Source organism: Schistocerca cancellata, chromosome 3 (genome assembly GCF_023864275.1).
Source record: "Schistocerca cancellata isolate TAMUIC-IGC-003103 chromosome 3, iqSchCanc2.1, whole genome shotgun sequence".
NCBI classification, from domain to species: Eukaryota; Metazoa; Arthropoda; class Insecta; order Orthoptera; family Acrididae; genus Schistocerca; species Schistocerca cancellata.
The window spans coordinates 482663972-482686498 of record NC_064628.1 but is presented as its reverse complement, the minus strand read 5'-3'; the positions used below and the strand labels follow the sequence as shown (position 1 = coordinate 482686498).

At 41.2% G+C, this 22527-nt stretch overlaps 1 protein-coding gene across 1 annotated transcript in view; it reads left to right on the top strand.

Annotated features, from left to right (window-relative positions):
* LOC126175255 (eukaryotic translation initiation factor 3 subunit L) overlaps positions 1 to 22527 on the top strand; it is a 66307-nt gene that overhangs the window by 2560 nt on the left and 41220 nt on the right. Inside the window, 3 exon segments of the mRNA XM_049921897.1 lie at positions 6289 to 6470; positions 9455 to 9539; positions 9652 to 9781. Of these exon segments, the coding sequence (XP_049777854.1) occupies positions 6289 to 6470; positions 9455 to 9539; positions 9652 to 9781 (397 nt within the window).

Below are 22527 nucleotides of genomic sequence, written 5' to 3'. Positions count from 1 at the left end.
AGAATGGAAAGAAAAGACTAAGGAGGGTTTTACACTATCTGTAGTCCTTCTAATTTCAAGGTTGTTTGTTGGAAGTGGTTAGAAGTTATGAAAACTTCTAGTTCCAGGAATGGTTCGGGTTGCTGAAAAACGTTTTTCTAGTTTTAACCGTAGCAAATCAGCTTCTTTTTTGTCAATAAAGTGAAAATGAATGTTTTCAATATTTTTTTCACAAAACTTATACACATCGATTGCTGTCATTATTTGTTCTTTGTCTGAAAGCTGTAGACTGGCTTTCCTTAAAATTCTTTTAATAGTTCCTCCTAGGCCATCACAAATTGACTTCCCATGACTTGTTGCAAAAAAAGAGTGTTGGGCCTTCAAATTAAAGTCTCTCAAGTGTTCAGTCAAATTTTTAAAACTGTTTCTATTTTTGTACTGCCCAGCACAACCATCTGTAAAGTAGTGAACTGAGTCAATGTCAGTATGATGTAATGACAGCCACTTTGTAATTTCTTTTTGTACAAAGTTAACAAAACCAGTGTCATCTTCTTGGTCATCACTAATAAAACAGTGGTTGGAAACAAAAACATTGTTTTCCTCATTTCTTAGAAAAACTCCAACTGGGTGTAGAGTACAACCACCTCTATTCCAGTGGTAACTTTGGATCTCATTTTGTATAACAAAGGAATAATTTTCACTGAAATCCATCACAATAATTGCTGTTTTGGGTGGTAGGTCTTCTTTCAATCTTTTAAAGGCTGCTGATTGGGATTTTGCTATAAACGAGTGTGGGGTGAGCTTTTCCAATGACCTAACCAATAAAGAAATGTACGTCTTCAACACTGATAGATTGTTTGATCATTTCTGCCCTGTCTGTGTTAACCCACTGACTGATTACAATTTCTTCTTCTAAATCATAATCTTCACTTAGTTTTTCAGTTAAGCACTCTGTTAGTGCAGTATTTGCAGGACAGCTGTTGCAATGATGTAGCATGCAGTTTTGGTTTTCTGTGTTGCACACAAGCATCTTAATAAGGTCTTTATAAGTTTCTTCAATTTTCACAGCATCCAGTAATAGTTTAACATTCTGGTGGATACTGCATACACATACAGTGTGTGTGCCTGCAGCACCAGCAAGGATACACCATTTAGATCTCAAGAAACAAAATTTTGAAAATCCTACTTCTACCTCGGGATTCTCCCATTTGAAAGAATAATAGAGTTCTCTCAAGTTACACAAAATGAGTCTTTTTTGCATGTACACATTTTTTTGAACACTTACTTTGTCTTTTGTTCCAGGTAGCACTCTGGAACTTTCATCCTTTTCATAAAAATCTGTTACAAGTCTTACTGTATTTTCAGAAAGAGTTTTACCTTTTTTTGGACCAGGAGTTTCCAAAATACCCTTTTCAGATTTTAGCTTTCTATCTTGTCGCACCATGTACTCACTTACATTAAATTCTTTCATCACTTTATTTCGAGTCCAAGAATCTGGAGCCAAGGTCAGAATCTGGATTTTTCTAGACCTCCCAACAGATGAAATCTTCTCTTTCATAAGAGAAATCATTACATCAAAATCCTTTGCTTTCTCAACCACACTTTTATCTGCTTCGTCATCATCAGAACTTGGTGCATCATATTTTAATGCTTTTGAAACTGCCTTTTTTGCAGTCTTTTCAATACTGCTAACCTTCCTTTTAAAATAAGACCCTTTACTTTGTTCTGACAAGCCATGAAGCTTTATCGGTGTTAAACCTAAATAATCAAGAGCAATGTTTGTTTGTACGAGGGATTCATTTCTGGATTCCAATTATTCTAATTCAACCATGACTTCATCATCTGTTTCACTTTCATTGACTTCAACTCTTAATTTTTCCTCACAAAAGTTATGGCATGTTGAGCAAAGCTTTTGTCCAGGTTTTATGCTAATATTTTTTGTCAGTAATTGTTTAAAAAGATCCAAGCCTACACTTCTCAACGATTTTTTGATGGGCTTTTTGTGTTTTTTTAGTAGGTCTACACATGTTGTTTGATACTTTTTAAAAACATTTAAAAAGTAGTAGCTGTGGTGTGAACATATATTCTTAAATTCACACAGATTAATTCCAGATCGTAAGTAGATCAAATCTTTTTCTTCCTCACTCAATTCTGATACCGGTTGTAACTTTTTTGAAGGTGTGTAGGTTGTTTGAAAACAGTCAGATTTTTTAAATAACCCTACACTACAGGTTTGAATATCTGACATACTGATTTCACTTTTGGTCTGATTACTGTTCTGGTTACTTTTATAGGATATTGGAAAAGAATCTCTGTAAACTAAGCAACCGTAATTACTGAGAGTTCGAATAAACTTAATAAAATACTATCCAAGCACTATTTAACACTGTAATAATTTTTTGCTTCAAAACACAGGAGTAACAATACAAAATCCAAGTGTACATTATTACTCCAAAAAGACAAAAACTTATTTTCGGTGTCTAAGTCACTTGGCATTTTTTATTTTTAAAATATAATTAATATTATTTTAAAAATTAGATAACTATTAAACAGGTTAAAAAGCCAACATAATTTTTCTTTTATCTAATAGCCTATACAATTAAGAGTATTTTAAAACAAATTTGAGCTTTCTATCAGGTCTGAGACTCTAGATATTGCAGTTTTTGTATAACTAAACATCCGTTAGCTAAAAAAATAAAATAAAAAACTTATAAATTTTTTTTCATTTGGAAGAATTTGATATATCTTATTGGTAATTTTTTTTAACATTTAGATATAATACACAAACTTTTTCCAAAATTTCATACTGATATCTTGAGTATTCTTTAATATACAAATTTTTTTAGTTGTGAGGACAAGTTACAACTTCCGACTGCTGAAACAAAGCCAAATCTAAAAACTTTAAAAATTTATAAAAAAAACTATAAGAGATAGAGCAAAAAAATTTTACAAGTGCTTTCACGATGATAAAATAAGTAATTGTACCAAGTTTCATCAAAATCTGACATGGTTGGTGTCAAGGCCTGGGTGACTTGACATGGAATGACCCTGTTGTAATCCTCTAAACGACAATAACATGCACAAAAAAAAACTCATTGTTCGTCCAGTTATCTGCCAGAACACTTAAATCTTATAGTAAACAGCAAAGACCCTATAACCCTCCTTGACATACTCCCAAAATTCATTTTACATCTGTTGATTGTGTTCTGTTAATGACGACGTGTTAAGCTTTGTCTTCTACACTGAAGAGCCAAAGAAACTGGTACACCTGCCTAATATCGTGTAGGGCCCCCGGAAGCACATAGAAGTGCCGCAGCATGACGTGGCATGGACTCGACTAATGTCTGAAGTAGTGCCGGAGGGAATTGACACCGTGAATCCTGCAGGGCAGTCCATAAATCTGTAAGAGTATGAGGGGATGGAGATCTCTTACAAACAGCACGTTTCAAGGCAGCCCAGATATGCTCAATAATGTTCATGTCTGGGGAGTTTGGTGGCCATTGGAAGTGTTTGAACTCTGAAGAGTGTTTCTGGAGCCACTCTGTAGCAATTCTGGACATGTTGGATGTTGCTTTGTCCTGCTGGAATTGCCCAGTCCATCAGAATGCACAAATGACATGAATGGATGCAGATGATCAGACAGGATGCTTACATACGTGTCACCTGTCAGAGTAATTTCTAGACATATCAGGGATCCCAAATCACTCCAACTGCACACGCCTCATACGATTACAGAGCCTTCATTCTGCTGACGTGCAGGGTCCATGGATTCATAATGTTGTTTCCATACCCACAAATTTCCATCCGCTCCATACAGTTTGAAATGAGACTCGTCCGATCAGGCAACATGTTTCCAATAATCAACAGTCCAACGTCGGTGTTGACGTGCCAGGCTAGGTGTAAAGTTTTGTGCCGTGCTGTCATCAGGGATACACGAGTGGGCCTTAGCCTCCGAAAGCCCATATCAATGATGTTTCGTTGAATGGTTTGTATGCTGACACTTTGGATGACCCAGCATTGAAATCTGCAGCAATTGGCGGAAGGATTGCACTTCTGTCATGTTTAACGATTCACTTCAGTCATTTTTGGTCCTTTTCTTGCACGATCTTTTTCCGCTCACAGCAGGATCAGAGATTTCGAGTTTTACCAGATTCCTTATATTCACGGTACACTCTTGAAATGGCCGTACAGGAAAATCCATACTTCATCACTACCTCAGAGATGCTGTGTCCCATCGCTTATGCACCGACTGTAACACCATGTTCAGACTCACTTGAATCTTGATTACCTGCTGTTGTAGCAACAGTGGCTGATCCAATAACTGTGCCAGACACTTGTTGTCTTATATAGACTTTGCTGACAGCAGCAATGTATTTTGCCTGTCTATATATGTCTGTATTTGAATACGCATGCCTATACCAGTTTATGTGGCACTTTAGTGTAGTAAGTCCTAAATATAACCATAAACCTGGTCCTATACTAAATAATGTATTTCATTCACAAAATGACAATGCGGACTGGTATAGAATGACTTACAAAAAGTCAAGAAACAATGCATTAAACTGGGTGTCATTCTCTATTGATACTAAATAACAAAGGCAAATGGTGTGTACTTAGCTGCTGAAGCTCTCTGCTTGTAATCTCCATGCTGATTTTTAAAATGGTGATTTTCATTCTCTAAAAAGGTCATAATTCTGCAAGAGGTATTTGTATATGATACTGACCTATAATTATGTGCATCTGTCTTGAACTTGAGAATGACCTATACTTTTTCCCCAATCGTTTGGTACACTGCTTCTAAAAGGGGAGCAAGTTCTTTTACATAATATCATCTTGTCCAGATGCCTTTCCATTGCTGAAAGACTTTGATTCCTATTCTGTGATCACATATCACACTGTCTGCCATTTCACTATTTCAGTGACAGTTATTATCTTTCACCATGAAACAATCTTAAGAGACCGAATTCCCTCTCAGTGTCAGCTTTCAACTTTTGTGCCTGTATTGTGACTGAGTGACTGAAAAGATAATTTCGAGCTGCCTTCTGACTTAAAACAAGACCCAAAACTATGTAGCCATTCTGGTCAAGTCAGGTGGCAATCTCATAATTTTGCTCAGCACTTCAAGAATTAAGATTTCGCACAGTTCTTTTGAATTTTATCCTTTGGTGCTCCATATCTTTGTACCAAGAGCTGAATACTTGATGATGTCTGCTCGTATAGTACAGACTCATTTATTACATGCATTGTACACTGGTTACATAGAATAGGGGTGCCATACTCAGAACCAGGCCTAGGCCTGGTTAATTATGAGCTGTAGGTGAGAACCTGAGAAAGTCAAAGTCCATCACAGTGCTTGTTATATATGTATAACAGCTGGACTGTTGAGTCTGAGTATTGAAGAGAGCAACATGTAAGTGAACCTCTGCTATGCATGTTGTTACATTTATTCTGAGTGGGAAGAAGTTGGTTGGTGCAGAGTGATCCTATTTGTGCTGAGGATTGTGTTCCTGGCGAGCAGTGCTGCACACTGTGTAAACACTGTGATTCACCTGCCACTGGTGGTAAGAGCGTGCAAACCTTACCACCATTATTGATATCAGATTCATGGGATCCAACACTCTTGTTATTATATTATTAAGCAAAATAGATTTCCTACTGTTCTCGACATTCCCTATAACACCTATAGTCAGTGATGCTATGTTCAGCTTATAGCTACTGATTCCCTCCTCTGTGTCAGCTGAGTCAGAAAGGTAGAATCTGTTTGTTTACAAGGAGGTTAAGATGTAGCATACTGAGTTGGTTCTCTGATTGACTGCTCAGTCTTTTTAACCTGCCCAATCTCTGCTACAAGTTTAAATCCACGGACTCTCCCAACCTATAGCTGGAAAATGGAAGTGTCCTCCTATTACAATGGTGTAACTATATATACATACAGTGTAGTTGTAGCAGTTACTCAGTCAAATGTGGCATCAAGCCAAAAAGCCATAAATTCAAAGTGGAATGAGCTTGCAATTATCATCATTGACTACTTGGTCACTGAATCTACTATGTGAGTGTCAGTTGCATGTTGGAACATTGTTCTAATTATATTTCTTATTTTTTCTCTACTCATTAGAGGCAAATGCTTAATGGCCTGTGACTCCCTTTTTCCCCACATCAGTCATTATAACTGAGTGAATGTTTAACCTGTGTAGTGTTATCACTGTTAAAGGGACGAGTGATGCAGATATTATTTATACTATAAAATAATGGGTTTCGCTGATACTTTTTCACCAGTGGTTTAATATGAATTCTTTGCCTTCTTTTCAGGCGTATGAGTCTTATCAATATGGAGGACTGGATTATGATCCTCACACTTCAGAGGCTCCTGCTGAGTATGACTATGAACAGTATTCACAAATAGATAAAACCGTCAGGGACTTTCTTCTGTATTTTGCAGAATGTGTCAATGAGAGAATGTTGTTTGAATTGCAGTCTCTGTATGAAACTCAGTAAGTAAACAGAATGAAATAGAGCAAATTGATAGCTTATATCATATTATGACTGTTGAAGGGATTAGGAAATACATAAATGAGTAAAAATGTAAAACAATGAAAATTAAAATGTAATGATTGTTTTGTTTATTGTGCAACAAGTTAAAAATGTGTAGCATTTTAATGTGTCATGTGGCATTTGATACGTATTTGGCCTTGTAATTGAATTCAGCAGATGCAGAAAGAAATGGCAACATGTTCTTAAGGAATTCTAACCACCTCTCCTTTCTTGAAAGTAAAGAACAGATATTGTAAGTTTTGTAAACCTCCATTGCCAGGTTTATAAAGGCCTTGTCGCTACTGCTTTGGAGCCTGAGTTGCCACTGTTGCCGAGTTCATGAAATGGCTTCTGGTGCAGTACTTCGCTAAGACAATTTCTCCCTGCCACTATTACACAACTATGCCCATGGCTCAGGTAACAGGATAGGAGAACGAAGGTTCTACAACACTCCAACAAATTAGTAACAAAGACACACAAATGAATTACAAAGGTTTCCTTATCTTTGTGACTTTTCAAATAATGAAGTCTGCAACACTGCTTGTGATATGCTATAACACAAAAAAAGGTCCTCAATGGCTAAGTGCAAATAAATGTAGGTAAACTTCACAGTATATAGCAAATGCAATTTACAGCAAATGTCTGTTCACTTCTAAGAGTTCAGAGTTCACTAAATGACATTTCTTGTCTCAGACAGTCCTGGATGATTTTGTGTGTGTGTGTGTGTGTGTGTGTGTGTGTGTGTTTTCTGTTTGAAAATGCTGGACTAAGCCAGTGGCGTAAGAGGGCAGAGTACATACCTTTTCAAAAATGTCACACGGCACTGTATATTTAGTGGCTTTTCTAGACCAGTTTGAGGATGTTTCCCAGCTTGATAAGGCCACAAGTTTCTTATATCAGATGGTTCCTGTAGACTTCCCCTACATCACTGTGGTATGTTGTAAACAGTTATCATTTACACACTGTGTATAGTGGGGATGATAAAATACAGACATTCACGAATATCATCTATAAATATCATCTATAAATTAATGTGATGAATAAAATTACATTATGTAATGTGTTGTGAAATTACTTTATGTAAATCCAATATTGTAAAATAATTTCTTCAAGAAATTTTTGTGTGTCTTGCAAATACATAAGGTACATTAATTTCATAAAACTAGATGATGCTAGTGAATGTCTTTTTCTCAGATGTACTACAGAAAGATTACTGGAATACTATAATTTAGTTACAATTCTTGGCCTGCTGTGTATTGGTATGAGAATTCTGTGTTGAAAGAATACTAAATATACTTCATATGTTGTACATAAAATCCTAGAGTAGCTTTTCCTTAAGTTTCCTTTTAGATCTGATTATGGCCATTAATGTTTCAAAAGAATTCTACTGGCAAATATAGCTATCACTTATATCTCCAAATACTGTGTTGTTCATAAAATAACAGGATTATATGTAATCCAACAAAATCAAAGTTCCATTCTCGACATTTTACCTGTTTCATAATATGTGTTAACTGACTTCTGAGGTTTAGTGTCCAGCAACTCATTGCCAAAAAGAAAAGCTGGAGCACCATGGAAGACAATGTTCATTTTGATCTGATGACAGAACATGCCTCCTGTGAGATGGTAGATGTGCTGATAATGTTTTTATCATAATATGCCAGCAGATGGCATAAAGCAATAGCTACCAGAGTGCTATATGTTCATACTGCTAGTAGGTTATTCCAGTGTCCATAAGGCTCAGTGTGGTGGTGCACCGCCAAATAAGCAACGTTCAGAGGGATTGTATTATGGTCATTCCAGTGGCGGGATCAATTTGGAGTATTGCTGCCAATTTCGAGGTGTCACATCAGCCGTGGAGTGATGCTTCAGTAATGGACGTGTGAGCATTCTCACAGTGACAGGTGAGGTTCTGGATACCCACACAGCATAGATTCCTGTCAATACAGTTGTATTGTAAGAGCAGTAGTGACAGATCATACTGCTTCCTCAACTCAGTTAAGAGCAAATGTGAGCGCACAAGTGTCAACTATAAGCAGTGGGACTGCGTTCATACACACATCTAGCCTGTTTTCCACCCACACCACACCACAGCATGGACTGCTGCTGTTAGACAATCAACTGGAGGATGGAACGGTGCACTATAGTCTTTATTGATGGAAGCAAATACTGTGTGCATGCAAGTGATGGTCATTCACACATACAACATAGACTTGGTGAGCACTGTGTTAACCAATGCATTCATCCAAGAGATACTGGTCTCACCCCAGACATGTGGGTGCTATAAGTTACAACTCTTATTCACTTTTGCTGTTTGTGGAGGGAATGCTGACCATTGCTCAATATGTGCAGAATGTTGTTTGATCAGTTCTTCGGCTACCCTTGCAGCAAGAAGGTATTGTACTGTTCCAACAGGGTAATGCTCACCCCATATAACTCGGTGTGCTCCGCAAGACATGCATCAGCGCACCTGGGCAGCATATGACCAGACTTGTCTCCAATCGAGCACATGTCGGTCGTGATAAGGTGACATGGGATTTGTCCACCTACAGCCCTTGCAGAGCTACATAAACATATCTAGCAGGTGTGTGATAAAGTATTCCGAGGCAGTATTCCTCACCTTTACGTTCAACTGCATGCTAGAGTCTGTGCCTGCATTTCTACCTGTGAAGGCCACATTGCATACGAATATACACAGCTGTTACCTCAGACGAGCTCAAGCTATTGTTCTGTTAATGTAATCTTTCCTTGTACTTGATATGCATTGTTTCTACAATAAATTGTAAATAAATTTGAAAACTCCCAATGGATGTGTTCGGACTTTTTGTTTTCCGGCAATGTTTCACATGTTTTATAAACACAATAGCAAATTCAGCCCCACATGTAGGACATGGCTAATATTATTTCTGGTCTTTCACGGCATTAAGATTATATGATGTTACAGTTTCCCAAAAACAATGGAAGACTCTTATGGGAAAGCTGCTTGGCCTTCAGAAGAAATGGTGGTTCGTGTAGTTGGACAAGATCCTGTGAGTATATATTAAATTGTTATGTGCATGAGGAATATTTTAATAATGTGTTATTTCACCACAAGTGTCGCTAATAATTAATGGCTTTTCTCTTTTCCTCAATTTATTACAGGTATTTCTAACTCTCTACAAAGAGTTATATTATAGGCATATTTATAAAATCACTGAGAAGCCTGGCCCAAGTTTGGAAATTCGAGTTAGGTCATTCTATAATTACTGTGATCTGTTCACATTTATCCTTGGTAAGTATGTGATAGCTTAATGATGCACAAATACAGTTTCATTTCAAAAAGAGATGCAGCTGTGCTCAACAGCACTATTAGTTAAGGTGTTTAAGATTAAAACTGACATGTTTTAGGAGAACATACAACTATTTTCAGATAAACAGCTTTAAAAGAATTAGAGGACATTATTCAGATTTAAAAACCAAAAGGTAAAAAATAAAAGAGGTTCACTTGTTACAGCAATCAGACTTAGTTATCATCATTTTACTACATTCATCTGTCACTCGCATTGTCATAACCACAAATTCACTCTTATCAGTGTGATGACCACCACTATTGGTGTACGTACTTACACCAGTTACTGTGGGTCTCTAACTATCATCTATACTTTGGGCACTTGCAATATGGCATCAAGCAAGTGGTTTCAGAAATGTGCACTTACAGGTCACTGAAGCCACCATTTGTGGACACTTGAACACCACACTTGTGTATGGGATCGAAACAGTATGCACTAATGACTGCAAAGTCATTCACTTTCACTTACACATTCAATCTTACATTAATATTGATTTTCACTCTGTCAGATGTAATGCAATATAGTCTTTTCCATAAAATACTTAAGTTCATGTACAGGGTGGTCCATTGATAGTGACCGGGCCAAATATCTCACGAAATAAGCGCAAAATGAAAAAACTACAAAGAACAAAACTCGTCTAGCTTGAAGGCAGAAACCGATGGCGCTATGGTTGGCCCACTAGATGGCGCTGCCTTAGGTCAAACGGATATCAACTGCGTTTTTTTTTTTTTTTTTTTTTAAATAGGAAACCCCATTTTTTATTACACTTTCATGTAGTACGTAAAGAAATATGAATGTTTTAGTTGGACCACTTTATCCGCTTTGTGATAGATGGCATTGTAATAGTCACAAACGTATAAGTACGTGGTATCACGTAACATTCCGTCAGTGCGGACGGTATTTGCTTCGTGATACATTACCTGTGTTAAAATGGACCGTTTACCAATTCCAGAAAAGGTTGATATCACTTTATGTCCGGCTATTGTGATCAAAATGCCCACCGGGCATGTGCTATGTATGCTGCTCGGTATCCTTGACGACATCATCCAAGTGTCCGGACCATTCGCTGGATAGTTACGTTATTTAGGGAAACAGGAAGTGTTCAGCCACATGTGAAACGTCAACCACGACCTGCAGCAAATGATGATGCCCAAGTAGGTGTTTTAGCTGCTGTCATGGCTAATCCGCACATCAGTAACAGAAAAATTGCACGAGGATAGAGAATCTTAGAAATGTCACTGTTGAGAATGCTACATCAACATTGATTGCACCAGTACCATATTTCTATGCACCAGGAATTGCATGGCGACAATTTTGAACATCATGTACAGTTCTGCCACTGGGCACAAGAGAAATTACGGGACGATGACAGATTTTTTGCACGCATTCTATTTAGCGACGAAACATCATTCACCAACAGTGGTAATGTAAACCGGCATAATATGCACTATTGGGCAACGGAAAATCCACGATGGCTGCAACAAGTTGAACATCAGCGTCCTTGGCGGGTTAATGTATGGTGCGGCATTATGGGAGGAAGAATAATTGGCCCCCATTTTATCAATGGCAATCTAAATGATGTAATGTATGCTGATTTCGTACGTAATGTTGTACTGATGTTACTACAAGATGTTTCATTGCATGATAGAATGGCAGTGTACTTCCAACATGATGGACGTCCGGCACATAGTTCGCGTACGGTTGAAGCGGTATTGAATAGCATATTTCATGACAGGTGGATTGGTCGTCGAAGCACGTTCACCGGATCTGACATCCCTGGATTTCTTCTGTGGGGAAAGTTGAAGGATATTTGCTATCGTGATCCACCAATAATGCATTACAACATGCGTCAGTGCATTGTCAATGCATGTGTGAACATTACGGAAGGTGAACTACTCACTGTTGAGAGGAATGTCGTTACACATATTGCCAAATGTGTTGAGGTTGACAGACATTATTTTGAGATTTATTGCATTTATGTGGTATTTACAGGTAATCACGCTGTAACAGCATGATTTCTCAGAAATGATAAGTTCACAAGGGTACATGTATCACATTGGAATAACCGAAATAAAATGTTCAAACTTACCTATATTCTGTATTTTAATTTAAAAAATACTACCTGTTACCAACTGTTCGTCTAAAATTGTGAGCCATATGTTTGTGACTCTTACAGCACCATCTATCACAAAGCGAAAAAAGTGGTTCAACTAAAACATTCATATTTCTTTACATACTACACGAATATGTAATAAAAAATGGGGGTTCCTGTTTTAAAAAATGCAGTTGATATCTGTTTGACCTACGGCAGCGCCATCTAGCGGGCCAACAATAGTGCCATTTGGTTTCCCCCTTCAAGCTAAACAAGCTTCGTTCTTTGTAATTTTTTCGTCTGATGCTTATTTCGTGAGATATTTGGCCCGGTCACGATCAATGGACCACCTTGTATACCAGGAGAAATCATACAGTTAATTAGTCAGTGCCTAAATGCACTCACTGAGATATCAACAATCTTTCTCACATTTATCTTAAATTGCCAAAGGAAAATATACCTAAAAACAAAGATTATGTGACTTACCAAATGAAAGTGCTGGCAGGTCGACAGACACACAAACGAACACAAACATACACACAAAATTCAAGCTTTCGCAACAAACTGTTGCCTCATCAGGAAAGAGGGAAGGAGAGGGAAAGACAAAAGGATGTGGGTTTTAAGGGAGAGGGTAAGGAGTCATTCCAGTCCCGGGAGCGGAAAGACTTACCTTAGGGGGAAAAAGGACGGGTATACACTCGCGCACACACACACATATCCATCCACACATATACAGACACAAGCAGGCATATTTAAAGACAAAGAGTTTGGGCAGAGATGTCAGTTGAGGCAGAAGTGCAGAGGCAAAGATGTTGTTGAATGACAGGTGAGGTATGAGTGGCGGCAACTTAAATTAGCGGAGATTGAGGCCTGGTGGATAACGGGAAGAGAGGATATATTGAAGAGCAAGTTCCCATCTCCGGAGTTCGGATGGGTTGGTGTTAGTGGGAAGTATCCAGATAACCCGGACGGTGTAACACTGCGCCAAGATGTGCTGGCCGTGCACCAAGGCATGTTTAGCCACAGGGTGATCCTCATTACCAACAAACACTGTCTGCCTGTGTCCATTCATGCGAATGGACAGTTTGTTGCTGGTCATTCCCACATAGAATGCATCACAGTGTAGGCAGGTCAGTTGGTAGATCACGTGGGTGCTTTCACACGTGGCTCTGCCTTTGATTGTGTACACCTTCCGGGTTACAGGACTGGAGTAGGTGGTGGTGGGAGGGTGCATGGGACAGGTTTTACACCGGGGGTGGTTACAAGGGTAGGAGCCAGAGGGTAGAGAAGGTGGTTTGGGGATTTCATAGGGATGAACTAAGAGGTTACGAAGGTTAGGTGGACGGCGGAAAGACACTCTTGGTGGAGTGGGGAGGATTTCATGAAGGATGGATCTCATTTCAGGGCAGGATTTGAGGAAGTCGTATCCCTGCTGGAGAGCCACATTCAGAATCTGATCCAGTCCCGGAAAGTATCCTGTCACAAGTGGGGCACTTTTGTGGTTCTTCTGTGGGAGGTTCTGGGTTTGAGAGGATGAGGAAGTGGCTCTGGTTATTTGCTTCTGTACCAGGTCAGGAGGGTAGTTGCGGGATGCGAAAGCTGTTGTCAAGTTGTTGGTGTAATGCTTCAGGGATTCCGGACTGGAGCAGATTCGTTTGCCACGAAGACCTAGGCTGTAGGGAAGGGACCGTTTGATCTGGAATGGGTGGCAGCTGTCGTAATGGAGGTACTGTTGCTTGTTGGTGGGTTTGATGTGGACGGACGTGTGAAGCTGGCCATTGGACAGGTGAAGGTCAACATAAAAAAAATGGCATGGGATTTGGAGTAGGACCAGGTGAATCTGATGGAACCAAAGGAGTTGAGGTTGGAGAGGAAATTCTGGAGTTCTTCTTCACTGTGAGTCCAGATCATGAAGATGTCATCAATAAATCTGTACCAAACTTTGGGTTGGCAGGCCTGGGTAACCAAGAAGGCTTCCTCTAAGCGGCCCATGAATAGGTTGGCGTACGAGGGGGCCATCCTGGTACCCATGGTTGTTCCCTTTAATTGTTGGTATGTCTGGTCTTCAAAAGTGAAGAAGTTGTGGGTCAGGATGAAGCTGGCTAAGGTAATGAGGAAAGAGGTTTTAGGTAGGGTGGCAGGTGATCGACGCGAAAGGAAGTGCTCCATCGCAGCGAGGCCCTGGACATGCGGGATATTTGTGTATAAGGAAGTGGCATCAATGGTTACAAGGATGGTTTCTGGGGGTAATGGATTGGGTAAGGATTCCAGGCGTTCGAGAAAGTGGTTGGTGTCTTTGATGAAGGATGGGAGACTGCGTGTAATGGGTTGAAGGTGTTGATCTACATAGGCAGAGATACGTTCTGTGGGGGCTTGGTAGCCAGCTACAATGGTGCGGCCGGGATGATTGGGTTTGTGAATTTTAGGAAGAAGGTAGAAGGTAGGGGTGCGGGGTGTCGGTGGGGTCAGGAGGTTGATGGAGTCAGGTGAAAGGTTTTGTAGGGGGCCTAAGGTTCTGAGGATTCCTTGAAGCTCTGCCTGCACATCAGGAATGGGATTACCTTGGCAAACTTTGTGTGTGGTGTCGTCTGAAAGCTGACGCAGTCCCTCAGCCACATACTCCCGACGATCAAGTACTCTTTCTGTTTTTACCAGTAGTCCACTTTGTATTCACCTTCCCCTTTTACCGTAATCTACTATACAATTTTATCCCGCCTATATATGCTCAATAATACGTAACCCACTTCCAAACCATAACCAAAAAAACTTTATTTTCCGCTTTCAACACTACCGCTGCTACAAAATCCACCGTTTCTAGTTCAATAACAGCTGCTTTCACGTATTAAACAACCATTTCGGCTAGTTCTAATAACTTTCACTTTATTTCCACTTCCGTTTTTCACACATCACTGATCATTTTAGCCGCTCCCCAAAGGTGTTAACGTCATTATTTCTACAATTGTTAGCCCCATTTTCGTAATCTTTCACCACAACACTACTCCTTTTAATACGTTTTTTCGAAATTTTCCCGAATTTCTCCGTCCTTTAACGTGATTTAGCGGCAACACAACCACCTAACCTTTATGCACATCGCTGTCTACCAACCCAAGTTCACCACAGGATCAACTTAACCAACACTTTTTCGCCTTTTTTCATACCAGATTTCCAGTTGCTTTCTAGTTCACCATTATCTCTCCTCATATATTTCTATCTTTCTTTTTCATTTCAACCTCATGTTAAACTTTCCACCTAATACCATATCACCCTCACAACACCCCGACAACGACCCCATTAAGTTTTATTTACATTCCCTCCGCAAACATGCCTTCACCCTAGCCAGATTACGCTCACATATTTTATTTTCTCAGGCTTGTCTGACATTTGGCATAACCCCCAAAGGCCTCACACTTAAAGTTCCCATCTCTGGCTGCAACCCTTCTTTCCATCAGTCCCTATACCAGTTCCAAACTGAACAATCCATTGCCCTCACCCACCTAATCCTTCACCTACACATCAACTCAGTCAATGAACACACCCGTCAAATCCTATCCTTAATAAAAGTCCTCAATCTTTCCTCTCCCACATCCACACCGGCTATTCAGAGCATCCTCCTACAGGCCAACCGCTAATTAGAACAGCATGCCACCCTTCACCTCAAAAAACTATCCAATCTCCTGGTTTCCCACCTCCAGAAAGGCAACTCACTCACCCTTCACAACCTTTCCAGCAAACATCAACCACCTCTCATTGCACACAAACCCAGTCTCTCCCACTTCCAGCTCCATTCCCTCCAAAACCTCAAAATTCCAATTAACACAATCTGGTACCACAACACCCTAATTCAGTAGTTAACCTTTCCTCCAAACCTCTCTCCCAATCCGAAACCTCTGTCCTATCCAAAGGCCTCACCTTCAGCCCCACTCCCAGATTCAACCAAACAGCCCTCGTCAAAGATTTACTGTCCTACACTCGTACCCTCTGCTGGAAGTATCACTTTGCCACGAAGAAAAATGATCCTAATCCTACCCCTAATGATCCAACTCCCCAAGACACTATCCAAATTGAACCCTGCCTGGAACAGTTCCGTCCTCCGTCACAGCGGGACCCACCTCCTCTTCCTCAAAATCACCCTCTCCAAACCTTCCAGGAATTTCTGACTTCCAGCCTTGCCTCTCAATCCTTCTTAAAAAAACCTTAATCCTACTCCCAACATCACCACTGCTGAAGCCTAGGCTATCCGTGATCTGAAGGCTGACCGGTCCATCGTCATTCTTCCGGCGGACAGGGGTTCCACGACCGTGGTACTTGATCGTCGGGAGTATGTGGCTGAGGGACTGCGTCAGCTTTCAGACAACACCACATACAAAGTTTGCCAAGGTAATCCCATTCCTGATGTGCAGGCAGAGCTTCAAGGAATCCTCAGAACCTTAGGCCCCCTACAAAACCTTTCACCTGACTCCATCAACCTCCTGACCCCACCGGCACCCCGCACCCCTACCTTCTACCTTCTTCCTAAAATTCACAAACCCAATCATCCCGGCCGCCCCATTGTAGCTGGCTACCAAGCCCCCACAGAACGTATCTCTGCCTACGTAGATCAACACCTTCAACCCATTACATGCAGTCTCCCATCCTTCATCAAAAGACACCAACCACTTTCTCGAACGCCTGGAATCCTTACCCAATCCATTACCCCCAGAAACCATCCTTGTAACCATTGATGCCACTTCCTTATACACAAATATCCCGCATGTCCAGGGCCTCGCTGCGATGGAGCACTTCCTTTCGCGTCGATCACCTGCCACCCTACCTAAAACCTCTTTCCTCATTACCTTAGCCAGCTTCATCCTGACCCACAACTTCTTCACTTTTGAAGACCAGACATACCAACAATTAAAGGGAACAGCCATGGGTACCAGGATGGCCCCCTCGTACGCCAACCTATTCACGGGTCGCTTAGAGGAAGCCTTCTTGGTTACCCAGGCCTGCCAACCCAAAGTTTGGTACAGATTTATTGATGACATCTTCATGATCTGGACTCACAGTGAAGAAGAACTCCAGAATTTCCTCTCCAACCTCAACTCCTTTGGTTCCATCAGATTCACCTGGTCCTACTCCAAATCCCATGCCATTTTTTTTTATGTTGACCTTCACCTGTCCAATGGCCAGCTTCACACATCCGTCCACATCAAACCCACCAACAAGCAACAGTACCTCCATTACGACAGCTGCCACCCATTCCAGATCAAACGGTCCCTTCCCTACAGCCTAGGTCTTCGTGGCAAACGAATCTGCTCCAGTCCGGAATCCCTGAAGCATTATACCAACAACCTGACAACAGCTTTCGCATCCCGCAACTACCCTCCTGACCTGGTACAGAAGCAAATAACCAGAGCCACTTCCTCATCCTCTCAAACCCAGAACCTCCCACAGAAGAACCACAAAAGTGCCCCACTTGTGACAGGATACTTTCCGGGACTGGATCAGATTCTGAATGTGGCTCTCCAGCAGGGATACGACTTCCTCAAATCCTGCCCTGAAATGAGATCCATCCTTCATGAAATCCTCCCCACTCCACCAAGAGTGTCTTTCCGCCGTCCACCTAACCTTCGTAACCTCTTAGTTCATCCCTATGAAATCCCCAAACCACCTTCTCTACCCTCTGGCTCCTACCCTTGTAACCGCCCCCGGTGTAAAACGTGTCCCATGCACCCTCCCACCACCACCTACTCCAGTCCTGTAACCCGGAAGGTGTACACAATCAAAGGCAGAGCCACGTGTGAAAGCACCCACGTGATCTACCAACTGACCTGCCTACACTGTGATGCATTCTATGTGGGAATGACCAGCAACAAACTGTCTATTCGCATGAATGGACACAGGCAGACAGTGTTTGTTGGTAATGAGGATCACCCTGTGGCTAAACATGCCTTGGTGCACGGCCAGCACATCTTGGCGCAGTGTTACACCGTCCGGGTTATCTGGATACTTCCCACTAACACCAACCTATCTGAACTCCGGAGATGGGAACTTGCTCTTCAATATATCCTCTCTTCCCGTTATCCACCAGGCCTCAATCTCCGCTAATTTAAGTTGCCGCCACTCATACCTCACCTGTCATTCAACAACATCTTTGCCTCTGCACTTCTGCCTCAACTGACATCTCTGCCCAAACTCTTTGTCTTTAAATATGCCTGCTTGTGTCTGTATATGTGTGGATGGATATGTGTGTGTGTGCGAGTGTATACCCGTCCTTTTTCCCCCTAAGGTAAGTCTTTCCGCTCCCGGGACTGGAATGATTCCTTACCCTCTCCCTTAAAACCCACATCCTTTCGTCTTTCCCTCTCCTTCCCTCTTTCCTGATGAGGCAACAGTTTGTTGCGAAAGCTTGAATTTTGTGTGTATGTTTGTGTTCGTTTGTGTGTCTGTCGACCTGCCAGCACTTTCATTTGGTAAGTCACATCATCTTTGTTTTTAGGTATATTTTTCCTACGTGGAATGTTTCCTTCTATTATAACCATATCATTAAATTGCCAATGGATCAACACATACAAAATTAGACAGTATTTTCTGGTCTGTGGTTCTAGTACTCAGAGCAGCAACTTTGTTTGGAAAACTTGTACAAAATTGCTTTGATCTTTATGGTCTATACAGGAATCTTCTTCTTAAAAAGTATCATTGATGGATTTTCTGTAAATAGTCCCGCCGTCAATTATAAAAAAGCTACATATTCCATTCTGCACATACGGGTGTACTACACCAGTGATAAGGGTAACACACGGGCAGGAATTAATAAATAGGGTGCAAACTTCAAAAGTTCTTAGGTGTCCATATTAATGAGAATTTAAACTGGAAAAAATGTTTCAGAACTCCTAAAAGAACTTAGTTCAGCCACATTTTCACTTGAATCGTTGCATATCATGAGGAGAGATAAATCAGTAAGTTGACATATTTTCCTTCAGTAATGTCACAGGGAATAATATTCTGGGGTAATTATTAAGAAAGAAAGTCTTCTTTCCTCAAAAATGTGCTGTAAGAATAATATGTGGTGCTTACCCACAGTCATCTTATGGACATCTGTGTAAGAAGTTTGCTATTAATCCACTGCAGCTCAAAAGGAACAGTGATGCACATCAGTACAATACCAGAAAGAAAAATGGCATTCATTGCTCCACATTACTGTTATCTTTAGCACAAAAAGGGGTGCGCAATGCTGCAACTAAAATTTTTGATTATTTACCAAGTGATATAAAATGTTTGATAGACAGCAAAGTAAAATTTGAAAACGAACTTAAAAGGTTTGTTCTTGACAACTCCTTCTAACCCATAGAATAATTCTCTTATTGTAAAGTGTAAAAGGTAGAGGGTGGGAATTTCTAACTCGCATATGTACGTTAAGAAGCCAGCAAATAAATAAAATGTTCAGGATGTAGCCACATTTACAAACTAATTTTTGATGTGAATGTAAAACGACTAATTAAGATTTGTCATAAAAGCAAAATGATCCATGGAACATGAAACTAACTAACTAATGCCCTTGTACTTTTTCAACAAGCAGGGTTTCATACTGTCCCTCTTATGGTGAAATCACAACTGCACAAAAATCTTTAATCTGACTTATATGCATTGATAAGTCTTGCTTTTCATATTGTTTCATAAAGGAAAACCTTGAGTATGTTGCTGCAGTAGTGTAGAAGATAATAGATGTAGAAAATACATGACTTTGGCACTTCGTTGAATCATAAAGTGTAATGCCACAATAACATATGTGTGTGTAGCCTGTGAAGCAGTAATTGAAGTGAAGCACCTAGTGTTGAGCAGCATGTTCAGAAACTAGGTGATACAGCTGTGTCTTGGCTGCAGTTTGCCAGTGGCCATTCATGTGAACAGACAGCTTGTTGGTTGCCATGCCCATATAGAAAGCAGTACAGTGGTTGCAGCTTAGTTTGTAGATAACATGACTGCTTTTACAGGCAGTGCTGCCTTTGATAGGATAGAGTGGGAGTATGTATGAGACAGGTCTTATATCTAAGTCTATTGCAAGTATATGAGCTCTGACGAAGGGGTTGGAAGCAGGGATGGAGTAGTGATAAACGAGGGTATTGCATAGGTATGATGGGTGGTGGAATACCACTGTGGATAGGTTGGCGAGAGGTAGTTGAAACCCTGTTGGAGAATGTGATTCAATGGTTCCTGTCCTGGGTGGTAATGAGTCTTGTGGGAAGTGTTCCCTCAACGTGGAAGCTAACCTAAGAGCCACAGAAAGAACAGCAATCCACCACCTAAAAACTGATCCTGACCTTATGATGATACCTGCTGACAATGCTGCCACCAGCTTAGTTTTGAATCACAGGGATTACGTGGTGTTAGGACTCTGCCAGCAGTCTGATGCATCCACCTACAAACCCTGTCACAGTGACCCCATAGTAAAAATTCAACAGGATCTCCAGTCTCTCCTTAAATCCCTAGGCCCATCCCAGACCCCCCCCCCCCTCTCTCTCTCTCTCTCTCTCTCTCTCTCTCTCTCTCTCTCTCTCTCTCTATCTCTCTCTCCTACCGTCCTCTCATCCATACCACTCCCTGAACTCCTACCTTTTATGTGCTTACTACTGTTCATAAACCCAACCACCCAGGACACTGTTGTGGCCAGTTACTGTGCTCCCACTGAGAGAATCTATTCTCTTGTAGACCAACACATGCAGCCTAATACCCTCCTATATAAAAGGCACCAACTGTCTCCTCCACTAAATATCCACAGTTCCTGTTTGTTTACCTCACAGCACCCTGTTTGTCACTGTAGATCTGTAGATGCCATCTCTCTCCACACTAACATCCCTAATGCTCATTTCCTTGCTGCGAATGAACACTACCTTTCCCAATGCCCGACTAACTCCAAACCTACAACCTCCTTCCTGGTCTCCTTGTCCATCTATACTCTCACCCACAATTAGTTCACATTTGAAGGCATCACCTACAAACTAATCTGTGGTAGAGGAATTGGCACCCACAAGACACAGTCATGTGCCGACCTATTCATGGGCAATCTAGATCAATCCTGTCTTACCACATGGAGCCCCAAACACCTTGCCTGATTTGGATTCATTGATGACATCTTTCATCTTTCTGATATGGACTGCTTTCGAGGACACACTATACACATTCCTCCAGAACTTTGAAAATCTTCTCCCCTGTTTTCGTCACTTGGTCCACTTCAATCCAACAGGCCATCTTTCTCAATATTGACTGTCACCTCAAAAATGGGTACCTCGGTACCTCCATCTGCATCAAACCTATCAACCACAAGAAGTAACTCCATTTCAAGAGCTGCTGTTCATTCCATGTTAAGAAGTCCCTTCTATACAGCCTCAACCACCCACCGCTGTCACATCTGTACTTCCAAGCAGTCCCTTTCCAAATATGCTAGGGGTCTAACTGTGGCCTTCACAGACTGAAATTACCCTCCCAACCTCATAAAAAAAACATATCTCCCATGCCTTGTCTTTCCAGTCACTTACTACCTCTCACATTCCCACTGTCTGGCCGCAAAGGAGCACTCCCCTCTTGACTGGGGCAATTGAATCACGTATTCTGCAAGGATTGTGACTACCTCTTGCCTTGCCCTGAAATGAAGACTATCCTAATCACTACACTTCCCACCCCTGGCACAGCAGTATTCTGCCGCCCACTGAAGCTACATAATAACCTTGTCTGTTCCTACTCCAGCCCTGCTCATATTCCTGCAATAGACCTAGATGCAAGACCTGTCCGATACAGCATTCCACTACCACTACTTCAGTCTCGTCACAGGCATTATCTATCCCATCAATATCAGGGCTACCTGTGAAAGCGAACTAAACAGCAACCACAGTGCTGTTTTCTACATGGGCTTGACTACCAACAAGGTGCTGTCCACATGAATGACCACTGATAAACTGTAGCTAAGAGAGAGCCACATCACCAAGTTGCTGAACATGCTGCTCAGCACAGTGTGCTTCACTTCAATGACTTGTTCACTTCAGTGAACTGCAGAGGTGTGAAATCTCCCTGCAATAACCCACTCATCCCCTACCCTGCTCTCAATCCAGCACTACACAGCATTCTATTCCACCAATGCACCCACTACTCTTTTTTTCTCTCCTCTAATTCTTTATTTTTATGCTCCTCCCCTCCCCCCCTTAACTTGCTGATTGCACCTAGCAGCCCTATACTGTCCCCACCACATCTCTGCATGCTCCCCCAAGCAGCACTACAACCTCCCACTCCTACACTGCTATCCCTCCCCCTCACTGCTCCAGCCTTCTCCTTACCCCCGCCACACGCAGATTGCTTCTCCCATCGGGTGCAGTTGCTCGCAGTCCAGCCTCAGTGCCCAAAAAACAGTGGTCATGTGGTGTGAGTGAGTTGTGAATGTGTGTGTGTGTGTGTGTGTGTGTGTGTGTGTGTGTGTGTGTGTGTGTTCTACTTTAGAAAAAGACCTTTTGGCTGAAAACTCAAATGTACAGCAATCATTTCATTGTCCCTGTCTGCGACTCACCAGCTCTTATATTTGGTGAGTAACAATCTATCCTTCTCATAATATTGTAATTTACATGATCA